This window comes from Hoplias malabaricus, chromosome 11 (assembly GCF_029633855.1).
Source record: "Hoplias malabaricus isolate fHopMal1 chromosome 11, fHopMal1.hap1, whole genome shotgun sequence".
Taxonomy (NCBI): Eukaryota; Metazoa; Chordata; class Actinopteri; order Characiformes; family Erythrinidae; genus Hoplias; species Hoplias malabaricus.
Window position 1 is genome coordinate 3,669,379 of NC_089810.1, and position 26,129 is coordinate 3,695,507.

The 26,129-nt window shown below is 49.1% G+C and overlaps 1 protein-coding gene across 5 annotated transcripts in view; it reads left to right on the forward strand.

Annotated features, from left to right (window-relative positions):
• Positions 1 to 1,915: 1,915 nt before the first annotated feature.
• The window catches only part of LOC136710026 (FERM domain-containing protein 5), a 107,997-nt gene continuing 83,783 nt past the window's right edge, over positions 1,916 to 26,129 (forward strand). For 4 of the 5 annotated variants that reach the window (XM_066685637.1, XM_066685640.1, XM_066685639.1 and 1 more), the window contains exon 1: positions 1,916 to 2,245. In XM_066685637.1, the coding sequence (XP_066541734.1) occupies positions 2,144 to 2,245 (102 nt within the window). In that variant the 5' untranslated portion in view covers positions 1,916 to 2,143. Of the gene's footprint in view, positions 2,257 to 26,129 lie in introns of all 5 variants that reach the window. The other variant, XM_066685642.1, reaches the window with a different exon arrangement.

The following is a 26,129-nucleotide window of genomic DNA, read 5'->3' on the forward strand; positions in this document are numbered from 1 at the left end:
GAGTATGATGTGTGTCATTGTGATCAGAGAGTGTATGATGTGTGTCACTGTGATCAGAGGGTGTAGGGTGTGTGTCACTGTGATCAGAGTGTGTATGGTGAGTGTCATTGTGATCAGAGGGTGTAGGGTGTGTGTCATTGTGATCAGAGAGTGTATGGTGAGTGTTATTGTGATCAGAGAGTGTATGGTGAGTGTTATTGTGATCAGAGAGTGTATGGTGTGTGTTATTGTGATCAGAGAGTGTATGGTGTTTGTCACTGTGATCAGAGGGTGTAGGGTGTGTGTCACTGTGATCAGAGGGTGTAGGGTGTGTGTCACTGTGATCAGAGGGTGTAGGGTGTGTGTCACTGTGATCAGAGGGTGTAGGGTGTGTGTCATTGTGATCAGAGTGTGTATGGTGTGTGTCACTGTGATCAGAGAGTGTATGGTGTGTGTTATTGTGATCAGAGTGATTGATGTGAACAATAAAACAGATTTCTACACACCTTCAGAGTGAGACTCGTGTCACTGCTCCATCAGGAAGAGAACACCTCAGGAGACAAGGTGAATGATAATAAATGTGTTGAGAGAGTTATTGAGAGGAATGTGAGTGTTGAAAAGTATGAGTCATGAAAATCCGGTTGGTCGTTTTCACTGAGGATACAGACTGTAACAAACAGAGAGCACTAACAAAACAATATCAATATAGATAGATAGATAGATAGATACTTCATTGATCCCCAGGGGAAATTCAAGGTCTCAGTAGCTTACAGACATCACATACAACAATCACTAACAGCAATGGACTAATTACAAAAATAAAAATAAAAATACTAAAACAAATATCAAAATTGTTCAAAATATCAAAATCAAATACCAAGAAGTTAACATAGTGTGCTTAAGAATGATCAAACACAGCCTGGCAAGAATCTGTGATACAGTGAGCAGCTGAGGATGATCTCTTGAGTGCAGTATATAGTTTAAAAGTTGCAAAAGTGTGGATAGTGCAAAGGGTGTGGAATGTGCAATATCAGAATTAGCATTGAACAGCTCAATATAACAAAAACAAACATATTAAACAAATAAGAACTAAAAATAGCAACGATATATATATATATATATATATATATATATATATATATATATATATATATATATATATAATTACTCATAATTAATGCTTTCTGCCACAAAACATTTAGGCCTTAAGGGCTTCCGTAGTTTTGATCAGAGGTATATAGGTGCGATTCCTCTCTTGTCCGCGAGGCGGCGCCAGAGTCAAAGCGCAGCTCGGTCGTGATCATCTTAAAGCGTAGGTGCATTATTCTCCCACCCGTGTTCCGACAGGCCCCGCCCTCCTGTGCTGGGATTGGTGAGCTCCTTCACCACACATTACGCCTTTACTAGCCAATCGTAGCGGGGGAGGGCGGGGCTTTCTTGAATGCGGGTGGAGAACGGAATGACGCCAGACCTGCACACAGCTCTTACTGACCTGCTCAGGTGTGTCCAGACAGCAGACAGAGGTTTCCAGATGTTTGTGGACACCTGAGGAGGAGTTAGTGTTCCTCTACACACACACACACATACACAGTCCTAAAGGGAGCTCCATCACTCCAGAGCACACCTCTCCACTGCTCCATAGCCCCAGAGCTGAGTGGAGGTTTACACCCGACCCGCCCACGATGGGCACTGAGCAGAGTGTCCTCTCTGGTCCCAGGCTCGAGCCCACACACAGTTCCTGAGCCGTTCCTGTGGTCGTGTTTGTTTACCCGCGTCCAGAGGCTCCGTCCAGACACTGCACCCGCCCCTCCCTCTTACGCACAGCAGCGGAGAGCGCCCATTGGCTGAACGGGCCGTCACAGTCCAGCCCCGCCCCCTCTGCGTGTGCCCCCTCCAGCTCTCGGGCAGTGCGTGGTGAGGACAGAGGAGAGACAGGAGGCGCGGAGAGAGGAGAGAGGGGCAGGGACGGGGACACGGCCGCGGGGACAGAGGACAGACCTGCCGCATCGCCACACTCCGGGATCAGGATGCGCCGCGCTGGGGCTGCGGGTGTGTGTGTGTGTGAGCGGAGAGTCGGAGAGGGAGAGAGCTCGGTGGGCTCGCAGTGACGGCTGTGAGAGTGTGTGAGTGTGAGAGAGAGACAGAGTGTGTGTTTTGTGCGAACATGTTGAGTCGACTGATGAGCGGCAGCGTCAGGAGCCTGGAGAGAGAGTTCACCTGCACCGTGCGCCTCCTGGACGACACCGAGTACACCTGCAGCATCCAGGTCAGTCCGCGGTCAGTGAGCGGAGGCTGTGCGGTTCTCACAGCCCTGCGGTGGGCTACTGGGGCTAGAGACTGCGCTGGAGACAACCTATTGTTTCCAGGCTTTCTCTGTGTGTGTGTGAGCGTGTGTGTGTTTCACTCACATTGAGGGGACCTAACTCTGTATACACACTCGCATTGTGGGGACCTGACTCCCTTGTAGGTCCCCACTATGTAAATCATTAATGTGAGGACCTGTGTTAAGGTTAGGTTTAGCATTAATCTGCTGCTAGTCATGGTTCATTTTAACTCAAGTCTCCACAAAATGAATGGAAGTCAACGTAACCTCCCCACAAAGCATGGAAACAAGCGCACGTGTGTGTGAGAGAGGAGCAGGTGGATGGGAAGCTGAACAGAGCAGTGTTCTCTGAGCCTCTGACCATTCAGCGACGCAGAGAGGCGCTACGCCTAGGAGACGGGCTCCTTTTGTTTGGATCTTGAGGGTTTGTCTGTTCCCAGGGCTTTTGTTTCTGCTTTTGTTTTAGTCTCACGCTCCTCGGCTGTGGTCCGCGGGTCACAGAGACCCCAGGACACGGAGAGGGTGAGGGCTGAGGTCTGTAGACATTGGGAAGGAATGGTCAATGTGAAGGAATGCACTGGACGGAAGTCTCAGAGGGACAGTCTCTGGGAAGTGTGGACAGAGAACCTCAAAGTGTCTCCAGGTCTCACAGCATCAGCCCAAAGTTTGGGACCCCTGTCCTAGAGGTGCTGAAACTTTTGGGCCAATTCAGTGTCACGTGTGGCGCATGCGGCTGAGTTATGGCACCGGAGAGTGCAGCGTGGGCCGGATATGGGCCAAAAGTCACGAGCTGGGCCTGACCCGGGCTTGGGTAAGTGTTGTGTGGCTCAGACGAGGGCACGGTGTCGACATCTGGCTCAAACTGTGGAGTCAAGGCACACACTCGCCGTCATTCCAGACCAATGCAGACGGGCCACATTCGGGCCAAACGCTCACTGCTGTCTGAGATGTTGGAGTCAGTGAAGCCGACGGATACCTGCCGTTGTCTGAGCGCGGGTTCTGGTCGTTCAGATGGAAGCTCAGATGTGCTTATGTTTGCGCAGGTCCATCCTGAAGTTTCTAGATCCCAGTTTAGGCCCAGGCCTTAAATAGAACCACACGGGTCATGACCAGAGAGCAGTGGACACTACCAAAGACACCCGACGGAGAGGAAGACCACCTACAAACACCTCTCTCTCACACACACACACACACACACTTAGGAACACTTCCTCCTCTCTGTGCTCAGGGCCGTGTGATTATTATTATTATTATTATTATTATTATTATTATTATTATGTTGATAATATGTTTGATGAACACATTGTGACTGCAGTGAATAACGCTTCCACTCTAAACATCTCACACTGTAACTGTAATAAAGGTGCACTGTTTCTTTAAGAGGTGCTGAGGTGGTGTGTGTGTGTGTGTGTGTGTGTGTGTGTGATCTAGATATTCTCACATTGTAGGGACCAACGTGTGTTTACACTCCCATGCTGTAAGTGTGTGTTGTTGTTTTGGGACAGAAATGCTGCCCCATGACGTTAATCCCCACACTGAGGTGACACTGTTACAGTTGGGGTCAAGGGAAGTCTCCACAAAATGAATGTAAGTGTATATAGTGTTCCCTTAAATCATAAAAACAAGGCTGTGTGTGTGTGTGTGTGTGTGTGTGTGTGGACACTGGTCTCTGAGACGTTAGAAGGTCACTGTGGATAATAAATAAATGACTGGGGGCAGTGTTCACTAGTGTCCATTAACTATTTGGCGTCTACACTGTGTGCTTTAGCTCTGTCTGAAATGTCTCTCTATTCACTATTCCCTACATCACTCACTATACAGTGCACAATAATAGAGGACGGGATTCAGACACGGCTGTCACCTCACAGTGCAGTGTATTATGGTTATCCACCTTCTGCTAGGGTTCACCAGATGTACCCTACTCACTGCAGTGCACAGTGTATTAGGACACTACTACTAAAAGACGTCACCCCAAGGAGTGCCCTATACAGTGAATAGGGCGTGTACATCTGACCCGTTGAGGAGGTGTGTGATGTGGAGTGGGTGCTGAAGGGGGAGGCGGGTCTGAAGCTCGGGAGCACTACGGTTTGAGTTGAGATCCAAAGACTCTACGTCTACGAGAACCATGCCCAGAGAACGCTTCGATGCACAGCAGGGGGCACCAGAGATGTCCGAGTGTCTATTTGAGGTGAACCACAGCAGTGCCCCTCTGTGGCTGGTTTTATCGTGTGTGTGTTGGTGTTTGTGTCTGTTCGGAGCAATTAAAGGAATAATCAGGATTTGTGTGTTTTTTTTTTTTTTTTTTAAGTTAAATCATCCTCAGGGAAAAGTGTAGAGTTTAATATCCCTGTGTTTTATTTCTTTTTCCCGCCGTCTGTGTTTATGAGCCCCATATGGAGGGGCTTTGTTGTTTCTTGCCGTGTCAGCAACATCACACGCCCCACGGCCAGGTTCTCCTGGGTTCTCCTGGGTTCCCCTGGGTTCTGGAGCCGTGTTATTGCTCTGTGCGTCTCGGCACGCCGTCCGATAATCACCTGTGTTAATCAGGCCGTCTGCAGGGCTGCAGTCTGGGAGCTGGCCTCCGGGCGCTTGAGAACGCACTCAATTTTCCAGCGCAGCACGGCAGAGCTCAGAGAGCGGGAAATCAGGGTGATTAGGCTGCAGCGGCGTTAAAGGTGCAGTCTTATAGCTAACAGTAAGATGAAGAATGATATGAAAGCTAAGGAGGCCTTTTCCGTCATTTCAGAGAAACCTGTTTTCCTTTGGACAGCAATGGTTTGTAACAGGTGTAGTTCAGCACCGCTCAGCCTCCAGGCCACCAGGTGTCAGTATTACAGCTGTGTCGTGGAGAAATGACTGACTGCAGCTGTCGACGTGGTAAAACACACATCACCACTAAAAGAACACTTTGCATCTCCATGTTTGTTTTCGTTAGTCGTCATGAACAGCCATGATACTGACACCTAGAGGCCTGGGTGTGTCAGAAAGAGGCCTCCACCTGTGGGAGACCCGCTCTGTGGAGAGTAAACTGGGTCATTCAAGAACAATAATAAAAAATAATAACAATAACGGTGGAGTGGTGTGTGTGTGAGTAAGAAGCGACTGTATCTTTTAAGGTGGAGCGGTGTGTGTGAGTAAGAAATGACTGTGTCTTTTAATGTGGAGCGGTGTGTGTGAGTAAGAAATGACTGTGTCTTTTAATGTGGAGCGGTGTGTGTGAGTAAGAAATGACTGTGTCTTTTAAGGTGGAGCGGTGTGTGTGAGTAAGAAGCGACTGTATCTTTTAATGTGGAGCGGTGTGTGTGAGTAAGAAGCGACTGTATCTTTTAAGGTGGAGCGGTGTGTGTGAGTAAGAAGCGACTGTATATTTTAAGGTGGAGCGGTGTGTGTGAGTAAGAAGCGACTGTATCTTTTAAGGTGGAGCGGTGTGTGTGAGTAAGAAGCGACTGTATCTTTTAAGGTGGAGCGGTGTGTGTGTGAGTAAGAAGCGACTGTATCTTTTAAGGTGGAGCGGTGTGTGTGAGTAAGAAGCGACTGTATATTTTAAGGTGGAGCGGTGTGTGTGAGTAAGAAGCGACTGTATATTTTAAGGTGGAGCGGTGTGTGTGAGTAAGAAGCGACTGTATCTTTTAAGGTGGAGCGGTGTGTGTGAGTAAGAAGCGACTGTATATTTTAAGGTGGAGCGGTGTGTGTGAGTAAGAAGCGACTGTATCTTTTAAGGTGGAGCGGTGTGTGTGAGTAAGAAGCGACTGTATCTTTTAAGGTGGAGCGGTGTGTGTGAGTAAGAAGCGACTGTATCTTTTAAGGTGGAGCGGTGTGTGTGAGTAAGAAGCGACTGTATCTTTTAAGGTGGAGCGGTGTGTGTGAGTAAGAAGCGACTGTATCTTTTAAGGTGGAGCGGTGTGTGTGAGTAAGAAGCGACTGTATATTTTAAGGTGGAGCGGTGTGTGTGAGTAAGAAGCGACTGTATCTTTTAAGGTGGAGCGGTGTGTGTGAGTAAGAAGCGACTGTATCTTTTAATGTGGAGCGGTGTGTGTGTGAGTAAGAAGCGACTGTGTCTTTTAAGGTGGAGCGGTGTGTGTGTGAGTAAGAAGCGACTGTATCTTTTAATGCGGAGCGGTGTGTGTGAGTAAGAAGCGACTGTATCTTTTAAGGTGGAGCGGTGTGTGTGTGAGTAAGAAGCGACTATCTTTTAAGGTGGAGCGGTGTGTGTGTGAGTAAGAAGCGACTGTATCTTTTAATGCGGAGCGGTGTGTGTGAGTAAGAAGCGACTGTATCTTTTAAGGTGGAGCGGTGTGTGTGAGTAAGAAGTGACTGTATCTTTTAAGGTGGAGCGGTGTGTGTGAGTAAGAAGCGACTGTATCTTTTAAGGTGGAGCGGTGTGTGTGTGAGTAAGAAGTGACTATCTTTTAATGCGGAGCGGTGTGTGTGAGTAAGAAGCGACTGTATCTTTTAAGGCGGAGCGGTGTGTGTGAGTAAGAAGCGACTGTATCTTTTAAGGTGGAGCGGTGTGTGTGTGAGTAAGAAGCGACTGTCTTTTAAGGCGGAGCGGTGTGTGTGAGTAAGAAGCGACTGTATCTTTTAAGGTGGAGCGGTGTGTGTGTGAGTAAGAAGCGACTGTATCTTTTAAGGCGGAGCGGTGTGTGTGAGTAAGAAGCGACTGTATCTTTTAAGGTGTAGCGGTGTGTGTGTGAGTAAGAAGCGACTGTATCTTTTAAGGCGGAGCGGTGTGTGTGAGTAAGAAGCGACTGTATCTTTTAATGTGGAGCGGTGTGTGTGTGAGTAAGAAGCGACTGTATCTTTTAATGTGGAGCGGTGTGTGTGTGAGTAAGAAGCGACTGTATCTTTTAATGTGGAGCGGTGTGTGTGTGAGTAAGAAGCGACTGTATCTTTTAAGGCGGATCGGTGTGTATGAGTAAGAAGCAACTGTATCTTTTAAGGCGGAGCGCTGTGTGTGAGTAAGAAGCGACTGTATCTTTTAAGGTGGAGCGGTGTGTGTGTGAGTAAGAAGCGACTGTATCTTTTAAGGTGGAGCGGTGTGTGTGAGTAAGAAGCGACTGTATCTTTTAATGTGGAGCCGTGTGTATGAGTAAGAAGCAACTGTATCTTTTAAGGCGGAGCGCTGTGTGTGAGTAAGAAGCGACTGTATCTTTTAATGTGGAGCCGTGTGTATGAGTAAGAAGCAACTGTATCTTTTAAGGCGGAGCGCTGTGTATGAGTAAGAAGCAACTGTATCTTTTAAGGCGGAGCGCTGTGTGTGAGTAAGAAGCAACTGTATCTTTTAATGTGGAGCGGTGTGTGTGAGTAAGAAGCGACTGTATCTTTTAATGTGGAGCGGTGTGTGTGAGTAAGAAGCGACTGTATCTTTTAATGTGGAGCGGTGTGTGTGAGTAAGAAGCGACTGTATCTTTTAAAGTGGAGCGGTGTGTGTGAGTAAGAAGCGACTGTATCTTTTAATGTGGAGCGGTGTGTGTGAGTAAGAAGCGACTGTATCTTTTAATGTGGAGCGGTGTGTGTGAGTAAGAAGCGACTGTATCTTGTTGGTGTCTGAAGTGTAAATTGTCTGTAAGTGTTTATTCACTGTTTGAATTCCCACAGAAACTCATGTGTAACTCGAGCTGTTTAGTTTTGTAGCACTTTCGCTCTGTGTTTACTTTCATGCAGTTAGCGCTCTCCTGAATTTAGAGTCAGTTCCACCTTAAGTAATGTAACTGTAACAGCAAAAATAAGTCGGTGTTACAGAAAGTGTTTCTTGATGACAGTCATGAAGATGGTCTACAAAGGCACTGTCCACTCAGCTCACGAGGTTTTGGGACAGAGCCGTACACAGTTAGAACAGCGGTCTGTGGTGCTTTTCTGAGAGTGAGAATGTGCCTCTGACATTTAGAAATAAACCCATCCCACACAGAGCCTGGTCCAGCAACAGTGGGCCGTGTGCTGGAGCCGTGGGCCGGGTTTGACGAGCGCAGGGCTGCAGTAATGAAGTCCTAATGCACTGCTCTGTTTTCCTAATAGGACTCTGACATTTGTAGGTGACGCTGATGGTCCACTGCAGCGTTCGGACCGGACCACCTTCCTCAGCGTCTGCTGTGTTTGTCAGGGTCGGAGCGTTTGTAGACACTCCTTTAGAACTGCTGTAATCTGCTGCTTTAAGGTGCTCCACTGGAAGAGGACCCTCTGGAGCAGCTGCACATGAGCCAGGCCTCATCATGGACCAGTGGAACGTCTGGTTCCCATCACCTCCTCCACAAACCCCTCTGAATTCCTGCCTCCACCGTGTCCTCAGCCGTACAGCTGCTGGAATTCCCTCTCACTGGCGGAGCGTTTAGGGAAAATCCACCCACCTGTGGCCCGGCTCGGAGCCGTCAGATGGAGCCTCAGGACGTGGATCTGATCAGAGGAAGCTGTTTGTTTGGAGCAGGGGGAGTAAAGAGAGAGGGGTGTGTTTTGAGGAGAACAGTGGAAGGTGGTGGAGGGGCACTTCTCTCTTTCTTCTCCCCCGCGGCTCATCATCTCGCTTTGAGGCTCCATTGTTTCATGTGGAGCTTGAAACGCAGGCGGAGAACGTGGATCACGTTCCATTAACATCCTCCTGACGGCTCCTCAGAAGCAGGAGGAGAACCTGGACCTCTGTATTCCCTGTGGAATCTTCGGAACGCCGGGAGGGAGGGTGCATCTTGTGAGGGTGGGGTTTCCTTGCGGAGGAAGGCTCTTATTGGTTGTTATCAGTCACATGGTTTTGAGGAAGTGAGAAATCCAAGAAGAATAAAACTCTCAGAACTGAGACACGGCTGGTTTTTAGTCGTCAGCTCGACCTCGGCACCGAGGCGCTCCACGACGACTGTGGTGTGGTTCTGTTATTCTCCTGTGGATCCTCAGAGAGAGAACATTCACATTAACGTCACAGCTGTTCACTTAAAGTAAGGTTAGGTTTAGTCCCTCACCCCCCACTCCACACACAGCCCCCACAGAACCCAGCACTGCCTCCCCCTGCTCCGTCTCTCTGTGTGATGGAGTGGAGTGATGGAAATGGCAGGGAATACAGTGAGGAAAAGAATGATCCACATCTGTAACTCCACGCTGTAGCGACTTGTTGACGTTCCTCCGACCCGTGGCCAGTCGCTCTGCGCAGAGAGAGAGAGGAAGGAGACCCCAGGGGTGAAGGCTACTGGAGGGAAACAGAATTGATTCCAGTGCCTGCGAGGCTCAGTGCTGCTGAGTGTGCATGTTTACACAGGCAGCAGTGGACACTGGGCAGAGCCAGAGCTGGACGTAGGCCGCGTGAACCAAGACGTAGAGGCAGTGGCAGACAAGGCCCAGCTGTAGAGGCCATTTCAGAGCTGTCTGTGTCTGTCTGACTGTGAGTACCTCGCGTGTCTGTCTGCGTGAGGTACTCTTGTCTCTTCCCTTGCTCACAGTGCACCACAGTATTCCAGCATTCCCATGATTTACTGTCAAATACAAACATTTGTCCCCCCCCCTCTCTCTCTCCCCCCCCTCTCCCCTCTCTTCCCCTCCTCTCCCCCCCTCTCTCCCTCCATTAGTAGACATTAATGTTGTGTTATTATCAGTGGTTCCTGGAGCACAGTTCTTCCCTGATGTTCCTCTCCACTCACGTTCCCTCCAGGTTCCAGGTCACCTAAACTGGGAAGTGAGCAGTGAAAGGCAGAACTAGGTCACCCTTTTTCCTCTCTCTCTCTCTCTCTCACACACACACACACACACACACACACACACATACACAGAGATATTCTGTGAAATTGGCTCTGTGCTGAAAGCCACTCTCCCATTGGAAAAACTTTTATCACGAGCAGATGGTTTTCTTCAGAGTGGCCGAGGGCTCCTGAGCGACCGTGTGCTGACCGCGTCTGGAACTGGTCCTCCAGCTCTCACAGTGGCTGTGTATGTGTGTGTGTGTGTGTGTGTGTGTGTGTGTGAAAGAGAAAGAGAGAGAGAGAGAGAGAGAGAGACACACCTGAGGAAGGAGTGTGTGTAGATATTGCTCAAAGGCTGCCAGACAGTAATGTCTCTCTAATACTCTCACTCTCTCTCTCTCTCTCTCTCTCTCTCTATCTCTCTCTCACACACTCACACACACACACACACACACACACACACACACACACACACACACACACACTCAGAGAGCCACTGTGAGAACCATCTCTCTCTTCCACTTTCTGTAAATGAAAGTCCAGGGGTGTTGTTGTGGTGCAGAAACCCATGTCAGTGTCCTGCTCCAGAGCGCTGCTGTGTTGTGTCAGAGGGTCAGTCTGGCGTGGTTGGGATGTCACAGGTGATGGGGTGATGCGATTGGTCGGACTCTGTGTGACTCAGCTCTATGTTATTCGAGTGAGTTTCTCTGATATGGAGGCAAGCTGATACTCACTGAAAGATAATTAATTAATAATTATTTTAATTATAGAACGAATTACACAAAGTGGGCAGCAAGGTGGCGCTGCAGGGTTCAAACATCCAGGGTCCTGGAGGTTGTGGGTTCTAGTCCCGCTCCGGGTGACTGTCTGTGAGGTGTGTGGTGTGTTCTCCCTGTGTCTGCGTGGGTTTCCTCCGGGTGACTGTCTGTGAGGAGTGTGGTGTGTTCTCCCTGTGTCTGCGTGGGTTTCCTCCGGGTGACTGTCTGTGAGGAGTGTGGTGTGTTCTCCCTGTGTCTGTGTGGGTTTCCTCCGGGTGACTGTCTGTGAGGAGTGTGGTTTGTTCTCCCTGTGTCTGCGTGGGTTTCCTCCGGGTGACTGTCTGTGAGGAGTGTGGTGTGTTCTCCCTGTGTCTGCGTGGGTTTCCTCCGGGTGACTGTCTGTGAGGAGTGTGGTGTGTTCTCCCTGTGTCTGCGTGGGTTTCCTCCGGATGACTGTCTGTGAGGAGTGTGGTGTGTTCTCTCTGTGTCTGCGTGGGTTTCCTCCGGGTGACTGTCTGTGAGGAGTGTGGTTTGTTCTCCCTGTGTCTGTGTGGGTTTCCTCCCACACTCCAAAAACACACGTTGGTAGGTGGATTGGAGACTCAAAAATTTCTGTAGGTGTGAGTGAATGTGTGAGTGTGTGTTACAGAAAATGAATGAATGAAAATAGCTCTGGCTTTTTTTATTTGTTCATTTGTGTTCTGAAGGAAATAAAAAGCGGCTACTCTTCCTTGTTTAATCAGCTCAAGGCCTGAGTTACACTTAAGGTGTCCACTGACCGCTGCCTCTGTCTCACAAAGCTCTCTGACTCAGAAAAACCTCGGAGGAGACTCTGCCTCTCATCCCGAGTGCTCCGGCTTGTGCATCTAATTAGAGCTAATTGTGTGCTCAGTGAGCCGTGCTGACCGCGGCCCGCAGTTTCCCCTAACCCCTGAAACACCATGGACACGCGCCGCTGCTGGATGCCAGCCTCCGGAATCAGGAGGTGCGTCTGAGGAGACGAATACTGAAAGTGTTTCCTTGTTCCCAGGTGATGGGAACACAGGGAGGCACTCGGCGTGCCCCGTCTCCCCAGCAGACTCACTCAGCCGCAGTTAACCTGCAGTTTACGAGCATCGTAATGAAATCACAGCGCTGTCTGAACGCACATCTCTCCAATTTGTCAGTGGCAGATGCATTATTTAGTGAATGAACAGAAGCTTTTCCGCTTGCTTTGTTCGTCCTGTGCTCGGATTTAGTCGCATGCTCAGAGAGAGGTGGCCTGTGCTGGACTTGGTAAGAACTTTAAAGGTGCAGTAAGTCATTTTTATTCCTGAAATCACCAGCAGACAACACTCTCCACTGGACTCGCACCCTCCACTGGACATTAAAAATGTTCATTTTTCATTCAGTTCATTTATGTGCATTTAAGAGAGCCACAGGGAGGGGGCGCTGTGGGAGCTCACTGACCCCTGACATCACACTCTGAAAATGGGTGGGGCATAAAACACAAGCCCAGTCGCCCCCCGCAGTGTGAGTTTAGAGCTGAGTTTGTGTTAAAACAGAGAGGAATGAAGCTGAAAACAGACAAAACAAAGCTATGAGGCTTTATCTCAAAATGTGTGTGATTTGAGCCTCAGTTTCACTGGAGAATCATCTGCCGTGGTGTGTGTTAAACCACAAGTGTCTGTTAGCGCCAGCTGTGCTTCTAAACAGAGTAGAACTGGCTTATTTCACTTATCTTATAACAGTTCTGTTCCTCCAGCACCAGGCGCTGACACCTGCTCTCTCTCAGAAACGGGTTTTTATCGTCAGCACGTGTCGGTGTGCGCTGTGGGGCTGTGCTGAGCTGAACTGCACAGCACCGAAAACCCTTCACATGATTTTACAAATATAAGACTCAGTGCAGCCCGAAGTGCACACACACACACATACACACACACACACACACACACACTCCATGGTAATACAGTATACCGTGTTAATATTTTGAGACCGTATGAAGGGATGAAAAATGTGGACACCTCCCATCCCTAGTCCAGATGGACCATGTAAAGCTTCTTTACATGTAAAGTCTTACTCATGGACTCTTACTGGTGTATAGTGATTGCCTGAGCTGGGAATCGAACCCTGGTCCAGTCTGTGGCAGGGAGATCAGCTGTGTTATCCACTAAACTATAACCAAGGTTTCCCAACCTATATAAGACTCGGGGACAGCATGGGGGTCTCTGTCACTGCAGCTCAGAGAGTGACCCAGTGTTCCATGGGGATCCCGAGGGGTGTCCTGTGGGGGTCCTGCTGGGGTCCCGTGTGGGTCCAGTGGGGAGTCTCAGCATGTGAAGTGGGTTCTGCTGGAATAATAAACACATGCAGCTCTTCTTCGGGCCCCGGCTTTAAGACGTTAGAGTTCTGTGACTTTAGAGCGGCTGATATTCGCTCTCATCTTCCTCCTCATCCTCCTCCTCCTCCTCCATCATCACTCTGGAAATCATCTTATAAACTGATGGCAGTGATGAATAAAATTAATGGCTTCGTAATCTCTGGGTGGTTGGAGATATTCAGATTTATTCAGAGCTCAGTGTGTGTGTGTGTGTGTCTGTGTGTGTGTCTGTGTGTGTGTGATGGTTTAATGATTCAGGCTTGTAGTGGATGACGATGATGAGTGTGTGTGTGTGTGTGTGTGTGTGTGTGTGAATGTAGGAGGTTAAGCAGTGAGGCTGAGTAAAAAAGGCCTCTCACTCATAATAATCCGTGGCCCTTTAAGGAGCTTTCTCTTGAGAGGCTCAGGCTGAGTGTCGGCTGAAAGTGGGATGCATCTTCCTCAGGACTCTGCTCTTATCAGCTCCGCCACCAAACTCCCGGCCCGGAAAACTCCAGCTCCCGGATTACGTGCGTTCCTCGCGAGAGCGGAGCAGCTGATAATCCTGAAAGTGATGATGTGTCAAAGCCAGCCGCTCGACAGCTGCCTCGGCTCCTGAGGAAGTAGATGAGGAGCGTACGGCTCTGGCGCTGGTTTAGACGCGTTTGTACCGACCAATCCGTCTCTTTTAACTAACAGTGAACCTGTTTATTTTCCATGGAGAGGGCCCCCACACTCGGAGCTCCCATGTTTGCTGCATCCACTAGGTGTCAGTGTAATGGCGGTGAGGAAGCACATGATTCCTCTGAGACTTGGGAAGTTTGCTGGTGATAATACTTTATATTACAGCTCGACACACTCGGAGGAGAACACTAGTCGCCCAACTCTGTGTGAGCTGACGGAGACCTGCACTGGCGACTGTAGCACTGGGAGCGGAGGGGAGAAGGAGGGCTGATTGTTTACGGATGGCTGTGGCATCACCACAGATCTCTGAGCCTGAGCACTGGAGCCGCCCAGAGTCTGTTAGCTTGTTATTTTCCCATGATGCATTAGATGTTAGTGGCTCGTAAAGGTTTGTAAATGGTTTGATACATGGTTATTGAAGATCATTAATAATCATTTGTAACAGAGACACTCTGTTGGAGGTTAATTGAATAAACTTAGCTGTTAAAGGGTTGAACTCTTTAACAAATGTGCTGGAGCTGACAGGGTTAATGTCGACTGATGGAGGTCAGTACTTGGTGAGATCTGAGGTTTAACTGTAGATGGATGTGAGCGGGAGACGTCCCCGGCGCCGGGGAGCAGTACTGGGTTCGGTGCCTTGCTCAGGGGCCCCTCAGCTGTGGACTGAGGAGAGAACAGTGCTGTTCCTTCACTCCCACCGCTCACAACTTTCCTGTGGGTCGTGAGAATCGAACCAATGACCTTTCAGCCCCAAGCCCTCTGCTCTAACCGTTGTAACAGCTGTAACTATAGAGGTACAGACTGCTCCGGAGAGAGTGGACACAGAGAACACGGTTCCACTGCTCCACACTGATTCTGTGGGTTTATTTCACATTAGTCACTGAGCGATGAACAAGGTGCGTCTACCTCACAGCGGCTGGATTCAGTCCTCATCAGAGCATCCAGAGACGTGGAGGTGTTGGAATACAAACACAGAACTGAAACAGGCCTGTCCCAGGCCTTTGTCCTACCTCAGCACGTGGGCAGGGACTGGAGCGCTGGAGCGGGATGGCGAGGGGAGGGCTATGGTGGACATAACACGGTCCGGACAGTGCCATCAGAGCGATTGAAAGCTGTTAATAATGAATGGTGGTAACAGATGTTGGTAATTATTCGGCGGCCGGTGGAAGGACGAGGGAGCGATGGGGATCGGGGAGTGAAGCTGGAGTGGGGGTCTGGGCTGATCTCTGATGTTAATTCAGAGACGGGGGCAGTGTGGGAGGTCTTAGTGGTTGCCATGGTTATGCCACAAGCGCCTAGTCACTCCTTTTTCTTTTTTATCTTTTTAGTCTTTTTTATTTTTCGGACTGTGACCTCATCTCTTTCCCGCAACACCTCAGCACTCCGTCTTTCCCATGCTTGCTCTCCTCCGTACCCTGCTGCTGTACCCTTTCCAGTGCTAACAGCATTAGCGCTGCTATTTTGGCACGGCTTTTGTGTGAGACGCTGCTCGAAGGGAAGGCTGGTTTCTCTTATTTCAGGGCTGTCACTGAGTGACTGTGGGAATATTTTGGAGAAGTGCTGGGTCTTTTTAATCACGTATTTGAAGCCAAGCTTCCCTCATTGTAAGTGTGTGTCATCATCTTGGTCTTCACTGCTGTCCTGTGAAGGTGGAAGCTGATGTGACCCTTCTTACTCACACACACTGCTCCACCTTAAAAGACACAGTCGCTTCTTACTCACACACACCGCTCCACCTTAAAAGACACAGTCGCTTCTTACTCACACACACCGCTCCACCTTAAAAGACACAGTCGCTTCTTACTCACACACACCGCTCCACCTTAAAAGATACAGTCGCTTCTTACTCACACACACCGCTCCACCTTAAAAGATACAGTCGCTACTTACTCACACACACCGCTCCACCTTAAAAGATACAGTCGCTTCTTACTCACACACACCGCTCCACCTTAAAAGACACAGTCGCTTCTTACTCACACACACCGCTCCACATTAAAAGATACAGTCGCTACTTACTCACACACACCGCTCCACCTTAAAAGAGGCAGAGCTTCTGAACGTAAACAAATTGTGTTCCCCCCACAATCGTAGACATCCCCTTTAAGCACAGAAGTGTCAGTTGAGTCTGTGGGGTGTCAGATGACCCAGTGCTGGGTTTGAAAGGGATGTATCTAGGTTGCACAGCTCTATAGAGACAGTGAATGGAATTCCTGTAACTTAATGCCAGCTTCTCCATTGGTGGACGTGTCCTCTTGGCTAGCGCCAGGCTTGCCTCATTGGCTGGCCTACAAAGCAGACCATGTGGTCTTAAAGTGGATTGGCTAATGTGCTCCTTTATTTGTGCTTTGTAAACATTTATATGGTGTGAATAAACCCTGTGTAATGGCTCTCATCGTGCGAGTCCAGCTCTGACCAGAGTCCACAAGCCCTCGCTAACGTCCTACTGCTTCTGGAAGTCACCCCAGCACAGCCTCGCCGTCTCAGGCCTGGGCTCTTACACTGGGCCACACTGGAGTGTGTAATCAGACTCTTCATTCATTCATTCATTCATCCAGATCAGCGCTGTGTGGGTCTGGGGCCTACAATGAATCATTGGGCATGGTAGAAACATCACACAGACACACACACACACACCCACACCCACACCCACACACACCTGTGAGGCAGTTACAAGCAGAGTGCTGTGCTCTCATTGGTCAAAAAGCCCACATGAACCCTGTCACAGCGAGTGTCTCTCTGACTCATGGATGAGTGCCATCAAATCCTCACAGCAATGTTTCAGAATGCAGTGTAAAGTCTCTCAGGCGAGTAGCAGCTTTTACTGCAGCACAGTGAGGATAGACAACCTACAGAGGTGTTACCAACAATAATAATCTGTCTCTCTCTCTCTCACTCACTCACTCACACTCACACACACACACACACTCTCTCTCATTCCTTCTCACTTTTCTTGTTCTATACTCTCACTGCACTCTCTCACCCTCTCCCTCTCTTTCCCTCTTTGTTCCCAGGGTTTCTCTCTCTTTCTCTCTATCTCTCTCTCTCTCTGATGATGTAATCCTCCAGTCCTGACGCACCCCTCTCTCGTCCAATCCTGTCGCTGCTCAGAGAGGAGAGGGGTAAACACAGACACGCAGCGGCGAGGAGGCTCTCCATCACACTCCGGCACAGCACACATTTTAATCTTTAATACTCCGCCATAGCAACAGTGCAGCCTCCTGCATCAGCCCTCAGCACACACACACACACACTTTCTCTCTTCTCTCTCTCACACACACACACACACACACACACACTTTCTCTCTTCTCTCTCTCTCACACACACACACTCACACATTAATCGGTGATGTTTTCTGGTATGGCATCTTTAATCGGCGATGTTTTCTGGTATGGCACCTTTAATTGGTGATGTTTTCTGGTATGGCACCTTTAATTGGTGATGTTTTCTGGTATGGCACCTTTAATCGGTGATGTTTTCTGGTATGGCATCTTTAATCTGCGATGTTTTCTGGTATGGCATCTTTAATCTGCGATGTTTTCCGGTATGGCATCTTTAATTGGTGATGTTTTCTGGTATGGCACCTTCAATCGGTGATGTTTTCTGGTATGGCACCTTTAATCGGTGATGTTTTCTGGTATGGCACATTCAATCGGCGATGTTTTCTGGTATGGCACCTTTAATCGGCGATGTTTTCTGGTATGGCACCTTTAATTGGTGATGTTTTCTGGTATGGCACCTTTAATCTGTGATGTTTTCTGGTATGGCACCTTTAATCGGCGATGTTTTCTGGTATGGCACCTTTAATCGGCGATGTTTTCTGGTATGGCACCTTTAATCGGCGATGTTTTCTGGTATGGCACCTTTAATTGGTGATGTTTTCTGGTATGGCACCTTTAATCTGTGATGTTTTCTGGTATGGCACCTTTAATCGGTGATGTTTTCTGGTATGGCATCTTTAATCTGCGATGTTTTCTGGTATGGCACCTTTAATCGGCGATGTTTTCTGGTATGGCACCTTTAATCTGTGATGTTTTCTGGTATGGCACCTTTAATCTGTGATGTTTTCTGGTATGGCACCTTTAATCTGTGATGTTTTCTGGTATGGCATCTTTAATCTGTGATGTTTTCTGGTATGGCACCTTTAATCGGCGATGTTTTCTGGTATGGCATCTTTAATCTGTGATGTTTTCCGGTATGGCATCTTTAATCGGCGATGTTTTCCGGTATGGCATCTTTAATCGGCGATGTTTTCTGGTATGGCACCTTTAATTGGTGATGTTTTCTGGTATGGCACCTTCAATCGGTGATGTTTTCTGGTATGGCATCTTTAATCTGCGATGTTTTCTGGTATGGCACCTTTAATTGGTGATGTTTTCTGGTATGGCATCTTTAATCTGCGATGTTTTCTGGTATGGCATCTTTAATCGGCGATGTTTTCTGGTATGGCACCTTCAATCGGTGATGTTTTCTGGTATGGCACCTTTAATCGGTGATGTTTTCTGGTATGGCACCTTCAATCGGCGATGTTTTCTGGTATGGCACCTTTAATCGGCGATGTTTTCTGGTATGGCACCTTTAATTGGTGATGTTTTCTGGTATGGCATCTTTAATCTGCGATGTTTTCTGGTATGGCACCTTTAATTGGTGATGTTTTCTGGTATGGCATCTTTAATCTGCGATGTTTTCTGGTATGGCACCTTTAATCGGCGATGTTTTCTGGTATGGCACCTTTAATCTGTGATGTTTTCTGGTATGGCACCTTTAATCTGCGATGTTTTCTGGTATGGCACCTTTAATCGGCGATGTTTTCTGGTATGGCACCTTTAATCGGCGATGTTTTCTGGTATGGCACCTTTAATCTGCGATGTTTTCTGGTATGGCACCTTTAATCTGCGATGTTTTCTGGTATGGCACCTTTAATCGGCGATGTTTTCTGGTATGGCACCTTTAATCTGTGATGTTTTCTGGTATGGCACCTTTAATCTGTGATGTTTTCTGGTATGGCACCTTTAATCTGTGATGTTTTCCGGTATGGCATCTTTAATCGGCGATGTTTTCCGGTATGGCACCTTTAATCGGCGATGTTTTCTGGTATGGCATCTTTAATCTGCGATGTTTTCTGGTATGGCACCTTTAATCTGCGATGTTTTCTGGTATGGCACCTTTAATCTGTGATGTTTTCTGGTATGGCACCTTTAATCTGCGATGTTTTCTGGTATGGCACCTTTAATCGGCGATGTTTTCTGGTATGGCACCTTTTAATCTGTGATGTTTTCTGGTATGGCACCTTTAATCTGTGATGTTTTCTGGTATGGCACCTTTAATCTGTGATGTTTTCTGGTATGGCACCTTTAATCGGCGATGTTTTCTGGTATGGCATCTTTAATCTGTGATGTTTTCCGGTATGGCATCTTTAATCGGCGATGTTTTCCGGTATGGCATCTTTAATCGGCGATGTTTTCTGGTATGGCACCTTTAATCGGCGATGTTTTCTGGTATGGCATCTTTAATCTGCGATGTTTTCTGGTATGGCACCTTTAATCTGCGATGTTTTCTGGTATGGCACCTTTAATCTGCGATGTTTTCTGGTATGGCACCTTTAATCGGCGATGTTTTCTGGTATGTCATCTTTAATCGGCGATGTTTTCTGGTATGGCACCTTTAAATAGTGATGACAATAAGGCGAGAAGTAAATTTACAGACGGTGTTTGTGTTGATGTCGTATATTTTCTTCATGAATCTGTTTTCAGTTCTCCGCAGAATAAACACGATTCACGACGTTTCCGAGAGGAGGAACCGCCTCAGCACGATTTCTCTGTCCGTACCCATAATGCCTGTGGTCTCTTAGGAAACTGTTAGTCATTTAAAAACAATCACGGACGTCTGAAATCAATAGCGGTGTATTGGGTGTCTGCGGTGGAAACAGGCATGAATAAATAATTAAGAGTGGCCGTCTGCAGCGGGAATGAGGAATGCAGCTCAGTAGAACGTGTTCTTGAAGGGAATATAGGAGTTGGCTCCGGAGCGCCACTGATCCCAGAGCAGGCATCGGGCGAAAACGCTGAGCTGGCATCTGACTCTCGACTGTAACAAATCTGTCCTGAAACAGCACACACTGACTCTCGCAGCTGCTCTGGATTCAGTCTTAGTCCTAGTCTCTTAATGATTAGTTCTGGTCTAGTTTTAAGGCCTTTTCACACTGAGTCTGAAACTGAATTAGAACCTGCTCTATTTTATGCGTTTTACAGAAGTGTTAAAATCAGATGACCAATCATAGCCCCGTTGTCATGGTTACAGACCAAACAAATGAGCATGGAGATGGCGGCTGAACAACTCGTCTTGACAGAGAGACAGACTCACAGCAGACAGACAGAGAGACAGACGGACTCACAGAGACAGACAGACGGACGGACGGACTCAGAGACAGACAGACAGACAGAGAGACAGACAGACGGACTCACAGAGACAGACAGACAGACGGACTCACAGAGACAAACGGACTCACAGAGACAGACAGACAGACGGACTCACAGAGACAGACAGACAGACGGACTCACAGAGACAGACGGACTCACAGAGACAGACAGACAGACGGACTCACAGAGACAGACAGACAGACAGACTGACTCAGGGATAGACAGACAGATGGAGAGACAGAATTATCAGTGAGACACAAGGACCGTCTTCAACAAACCACAGGAGGATGTTCAGCTAATGAGCTCTGTCCTTCTCTAATGATAGAGATACACACTTAATGAGGAGAGAGAGAGAGAGAGGTCACAGTGACATAAGAAGAGAGGGATTTAGCTGATTCTGCATAAGCCCATGGCTCTGAGTCAGCGACTACCTGCCCTCCTCTGATCTCAGAGCTACACCACCATTACACTTTACATTTACTCTCTCCACAGGGGTGTGTGTGGGTGACTGGGTGAGTGTGTGAGTGACTGGGTGAGTGTGTGAGTGACTGGGTGAGTGTGTGGGTGACTGGGTGAGTGTGTGCGTGACTGGGTGAGTGTGAGGGTGATTGTGTGAGGGACTGGGTGAGTGTGTGGGTGATTGTGTGAGTGACAGGGTGAGTGTGTGGGTGACTGGGTGAGTGTGTGGGTGACTGGGTGAGTGTGTGAGGGACTGGGTGAGTGTGTGGGTGACTGGGTGAGTGTGAGGGACTGGGTGAGTGTGTGGGTGATTGTGTGGGTGGCAGGGTGAGTGTGTGGGTGACTGGGTGAGTGTCTGGGTGAGTGTGTGGGTGACTGGGTGAGTGTGTGGGTGACTGGGTGAGTGTGTGCGTGACTGGGTGAGTGTGAGGGTGATTGTGTGAGGGACTGGGTGAGTGTGTGGGTGATTGTGTGAGTGGCAGGGTGACTGTGTGGGTGACTGGGTGAGTGTGTGGGTGACTGGGTGAGTGTGTGGGTAACTGGGTGAGTGTGTGGGTGACTGGGTGATTGTGTGGGTGACTGGGTGAGTGTGAGGGACTGGGTGAGTGTGAGGGACACTGGGTGAGTGTGTGAGTGACTGGGTGAGTGTGTGAGTGACTGGGTGAGTGTGTGGGTGACTGGGTGAGTGTGAGGGTGATTGTGTGAGGGACTGGGTGAGTGTGTGGGTGATTGGGTGAGTGTGTGGGTGATTGTGTGGGTGATTGTGTGGGTGACTGGGTGAGTGTGTGGGTGATTGTGTGAGTGACTGGGTGAGTGTGTAGGTGACTGGGTGAGTGTGAGGGTGATTGTGTGAGGGACTGGGTGAGTGTGTGGGTGACTGGGTGAGTGTGAGGGTGATTGTGTGAGGGACTGGGTGATTGTGTGAGTGACTGGGTGAGTGTGTGGGTGACTGGGTGAGTGTATGGGTAACTGGGTGAGTGTGTGGGTGACTGGGTGAGTGTGTGGGTGACTGGGTGAGTGTGTGAGTGACTGGGTGAATGTGTGGGTGACTGGGTGAGTGTGAGGGTGATTGTGTGAGGGACTGGGTGAGTGTGTGGGTGATTGTGTGAGTGACAGGGTGAGTGTGTGGGTGACAGGTTGAGTGTGTGGGTGATTGTGTGGGTGACTGGGTGAGTGTGTGGGTGACTGGGTGAGTGTGTGGGTGACTGGGTGAGTGTGTGGGTGACTGGGTGAGTGTGTGGGTGACTGGGTGAGTGTGTGCGTGACTGGGTGAGTGTGTGCGTGACTGGGTGAGTGTGTGTGTGACTGGGTGAGTGTGTGTGTGACTGGGTGAGTGTGTGTGTGACTGGGTGAGTGTGTGCGTGACTGGGTGAGTGTGTGGGTGATTGTGTGGGTGACAGGGTGAGTGTGTGGGTGATTGGGTGAGTGTGTGGGTGACTGGGTGAGTGTGTGGGTGACTGGGTGAGTGTGTGGGTGATTGTGTGAGTGACTGGGTGAGTGTGTGGGTGACTGGGTGAGTGTGTGAGTGACTGAGTGAGTGTGTGGGTGATTGTGTGACAGCCCTGTCTCTCTCCGCGGCCCTGTCTCTCTCCACTGTCCTGTCTCTCTCCGCGGCCTTGTCTCTCTCCGCGGCCTTATCTCTCTCCGCGGCCTTGTCTCTCTCCGCGGCCCTGTCTCTCTCCGCGGCCCTGTCTCTCTCCGCGGCCCTGTCTCTCTCCGCGGCCCTGTCTCTCTCCGCGGCCCTGTCTCTCTCCGCTGCCCTGTCTCTCCCTGCGGCTCTGTCTCTCTCCGTGGCTCTGTCTCTCCCTGCGGCTCTGTCTCTCTCCACGGCTCTGTCTCTCCCTGCGGCTCTGTCTCTCTCCACAGCTCTCTCTCTCCGCTGCTGAACTGTGGGTTCTCCTGTGGGTTCTGAGTGTTCTAATGAAGTGCCGGTGTTTGTCTTTACACCAGAGGATTATTCCTCTGTCACAGACACATTTGATTAGAGGTTTTTAAAGTGAAGGAATGGTGAGATCTCTGTTTCCTTTGGGAGAGGACACAGCTTCATCAGAGCGACGCCATGTTTCTAGGAAGATAGTGATGTCAGTGTCTTTTAGAATCTTATTAAACTCTCTGTTTAATGTTTATTTTTCCAAATTAATTATAATTTAATCCTTGAATATTCTTGACTCTCTCTCTCTCTCTCTCCCTCTCTTTCTCTCTCTCTGTGATGTGTAGGAAGACCACAGAAGTGTGTGGTTATTGTACTCCTCTAAGTGTGTTGATTTGTCACCTACCAATGGAGGTGGTTTCTAAAAAAGCTGTAGCTTCCTGAGTTTCGAGGGAAGTGTGTTCTCACATCACAGGGGTTACATACAGAGTTCATGGGGGACAGGTCCCCACACCGTATAATAACTGTGTGTGTGTGTGTGTGTCTGAGATGTACTGAGAGGAGCAGATGTGTTGTGAAAAGGTTAAGTGTGCCCAGCTCGCCCAGGGGAGGGAGGGGGCGGAGGTGAGTGTACACACACACACACACACACACACACACACACACACACACACAGAGAATAAACCCCTCCTACCCCAGAGTTTAAACCCTGCTGGGGTCAGAAGTGTGAGGGAGGGTCAGAGCGAGGGATGGAGGAACAGAGTGAGAGAGGGAGAGATGGAGGGACAGAGAGAGGGGGGGTGGAGGGATGGAGAGATGGAGTGAACGGACAGATGAGTCCCTGAAGGAGAACAGCCTTTAGATGAAAGCGAGGCTTAAAGGCCACCACAGATATAACCCTCCTGATCTGAGGAAACAGGAACAGTGTACTGCCCCCTCTCTGTCGGGGGGTGGGGGTGTGTGGGCAAGGGACTGTTTGGGGTGGGGTGGGGTGTGGGGGGGTCTCCACCTCAGCAACCACACACACACACACAGACTTTTCCTTTGGTTCAGTGAATCCAGCCACTTGAGGCTCTAACACGCCTGAGTGGTGTAATGTCATATGGCTGTAGAAAGCCTGTCTGAAGGAGATTGTATAAAGAGAGATTGTGGAGCTGCCCCTCCTGCCCCAGCCTTCTGACCCCCCCCCCCCCCCCCAACCCCACGGGCGTCTCCACGTTGTGCTCCTTTAAGAGTGCAGGCCACGCCCCCTCTGCCCAGTGATCGGCGCTGTGTCCAGGCTCTGGTGCAGGTCTCAGCCGCAGTGTTATTTTTAGCCCATTGCCTACATTACCCACAATGCCACACCCCTCATCAGCATTCAGCCTCACACCTCCCCGAGACCACCGATCGATTACACTGCACCTCTCTCTCTCACACACTCACACACACACACACACACACACACACACACACACACTCACTCACTCACTCACTCACACACACACTCACTCACACACACACCAGGGAGCAGTTGGGGGTTAGGTGCCAAACTTAAGAACACTCCAGCTGTGGATGTTGAGGGAGGAGACAGTGGTGAGAGAGAGAGAGAGAGAGAGAGAGAGAGAGAGAGGGGGAGAGAGTGACAGAGAGAGAGAAAGAGTGTGTGTGTGTGTGTGTGTTTGTGTGTGTGAGAGAGGATGAGGACCCAGGAGAAGCTTGTGTGTGTCAGCTCCTCAGGTCCGGACTCTCGGCCTCTTCTCCGCGGGTCAGAGCTCTGAGGAGGAGAGTAAAGTGATGTGAGTAGGTGAAGTTTGTCTGGGTCTGTCCGTTCTGTTCAGAGCTTTACGCTGTTGTCCTTGACCCGCTGTTTCCCCAGAGTCCAGTTCACAAAGTGCTCTTTTACTCCAGGCATTAACTGTTCTTCATTATTAATGAGCGCCGTGCTGCCGGGCCGCGCCGGTGCAGCCCACAGGACCGAGCTCAACAGGTCCTTCAGGACGTTATGATACTCCTCGTCTGAGCCGGGCCGCGTCCCCGGGCCCCTACGCCTCCACGTGGTGCTGCTGACCCGATTAAAGAGCCCTTCAAGGAGAAACTTTAAGGGGAAGTGTGTCTGATTGGGGGCAGAGGAGGTGACGTTTTCTCGGGACGGTGTCGTACAAATCTCCTATCAATGACTTTTCTGTAGTTTTCTTTTCCTCCAAAAACATATAGTTAACTTGTGTTACAATTGTGTTCAGAACTAAAGGCCTCTGGGTGACTGGTTTCCTCTGGGTTCCTCCCACGCTCCAAAAACACACGTTGATATGTGGATTGAAGACATTGTGCCCAGTGATTCTGGGTCGGCTCTGGACGCACCACCACCCTGAACTGGATAAGGGTTACAGACAATGAATTTATTATTATTTATTTATTATTATAGGAGAAGTTTGGGAGAAACAGTTCTTTCCTGCTCTGTGGGATTTATGACTTGATACCTGCAGGGGCTCTGGACACAATTTGGGTTTACCACCTCGCTCTCTGTAGGGGTCCGAGAGACAATGTGGGGGCAGTGTAGGGACAGTGCATGACTCCAGGGTATGGGGTCTATATAAGTAACCTCAAGAGAATGATAATTGATCACTGCCACATCTCTCTCAGTACCACCTTAAAACCACCACATCTCTCTTAATACCACCTTAAAACCACCACATCTCTCCCAATACCACCTTAAAACCACCACATCTCTCCCAATACCACCTTAAAACCACCACATCTCTGTCAGTACCACCTTAAAATCACCACATCTCTCTTAATACCACCTTAAAACCACCACATCTCTCCCAATACCACCTTAAAACCACCACATATTTCTCAATACCCCCTTAAAACCACCACATCTCAATCAGTACCACCTTAAAATCACCACATATTTCTCAATACCCCCTTAAAACCACCACATCTCAATCAGTACCACCTTAAGACCACTACATCTCAGTCAGTACCACCTTAAAACCACCACATATCTCTCAATAAAACCTTAAATCTACCACATCTCTCTCAATACCACCTTAAACCAACACATCTCTCTCAATACCACCTTAAAACCTGTGCAGCGCCTAAAATGTCACATTCCACTCAAAACCCCACACTGTCATTAGTTTCAAAGGTCAGTTTTCAGAGGGGGGTTAAAGGCCAGTGCACATAAAGCTACTTATCAGAGTGTGTACATCACAGGAAACATACAGACTTGGAGAAATGTGAGAAACGAGAGTGTCACTGCGAGAGTGGAGAAGCTCCATTTTCTTTCTTCACGCCATTTTCTTCAGATTTGTTTGTGTTTGAATTTTCCTTCGACAAAGTACAGGGCTGCGGTGCGTTTCACAGCAGTGACCAAGGGAAGGGCAGGAGGACGACAGGTGTGTTATTAATCATCACACACTTCAGGAACAGCATCTGTATCACCTCACAAACACACTGCGTCCGACACGGGGCTGAGTGAAACACGTATATGAATTATTAATACTTTGTATTTGTGGGCTACACATTAACACTTTAGCAGTAGGGTCCAGATTATTATTTGCCCCCCCTCCCCCGGTGCAGTGTTTGTCTCCTGTGTCTGAGCTGAAAGCCTCCTGTGACTCGGAGCAGAGCGTCCCCCTCGTTCCTGGAGCTGCGCTCC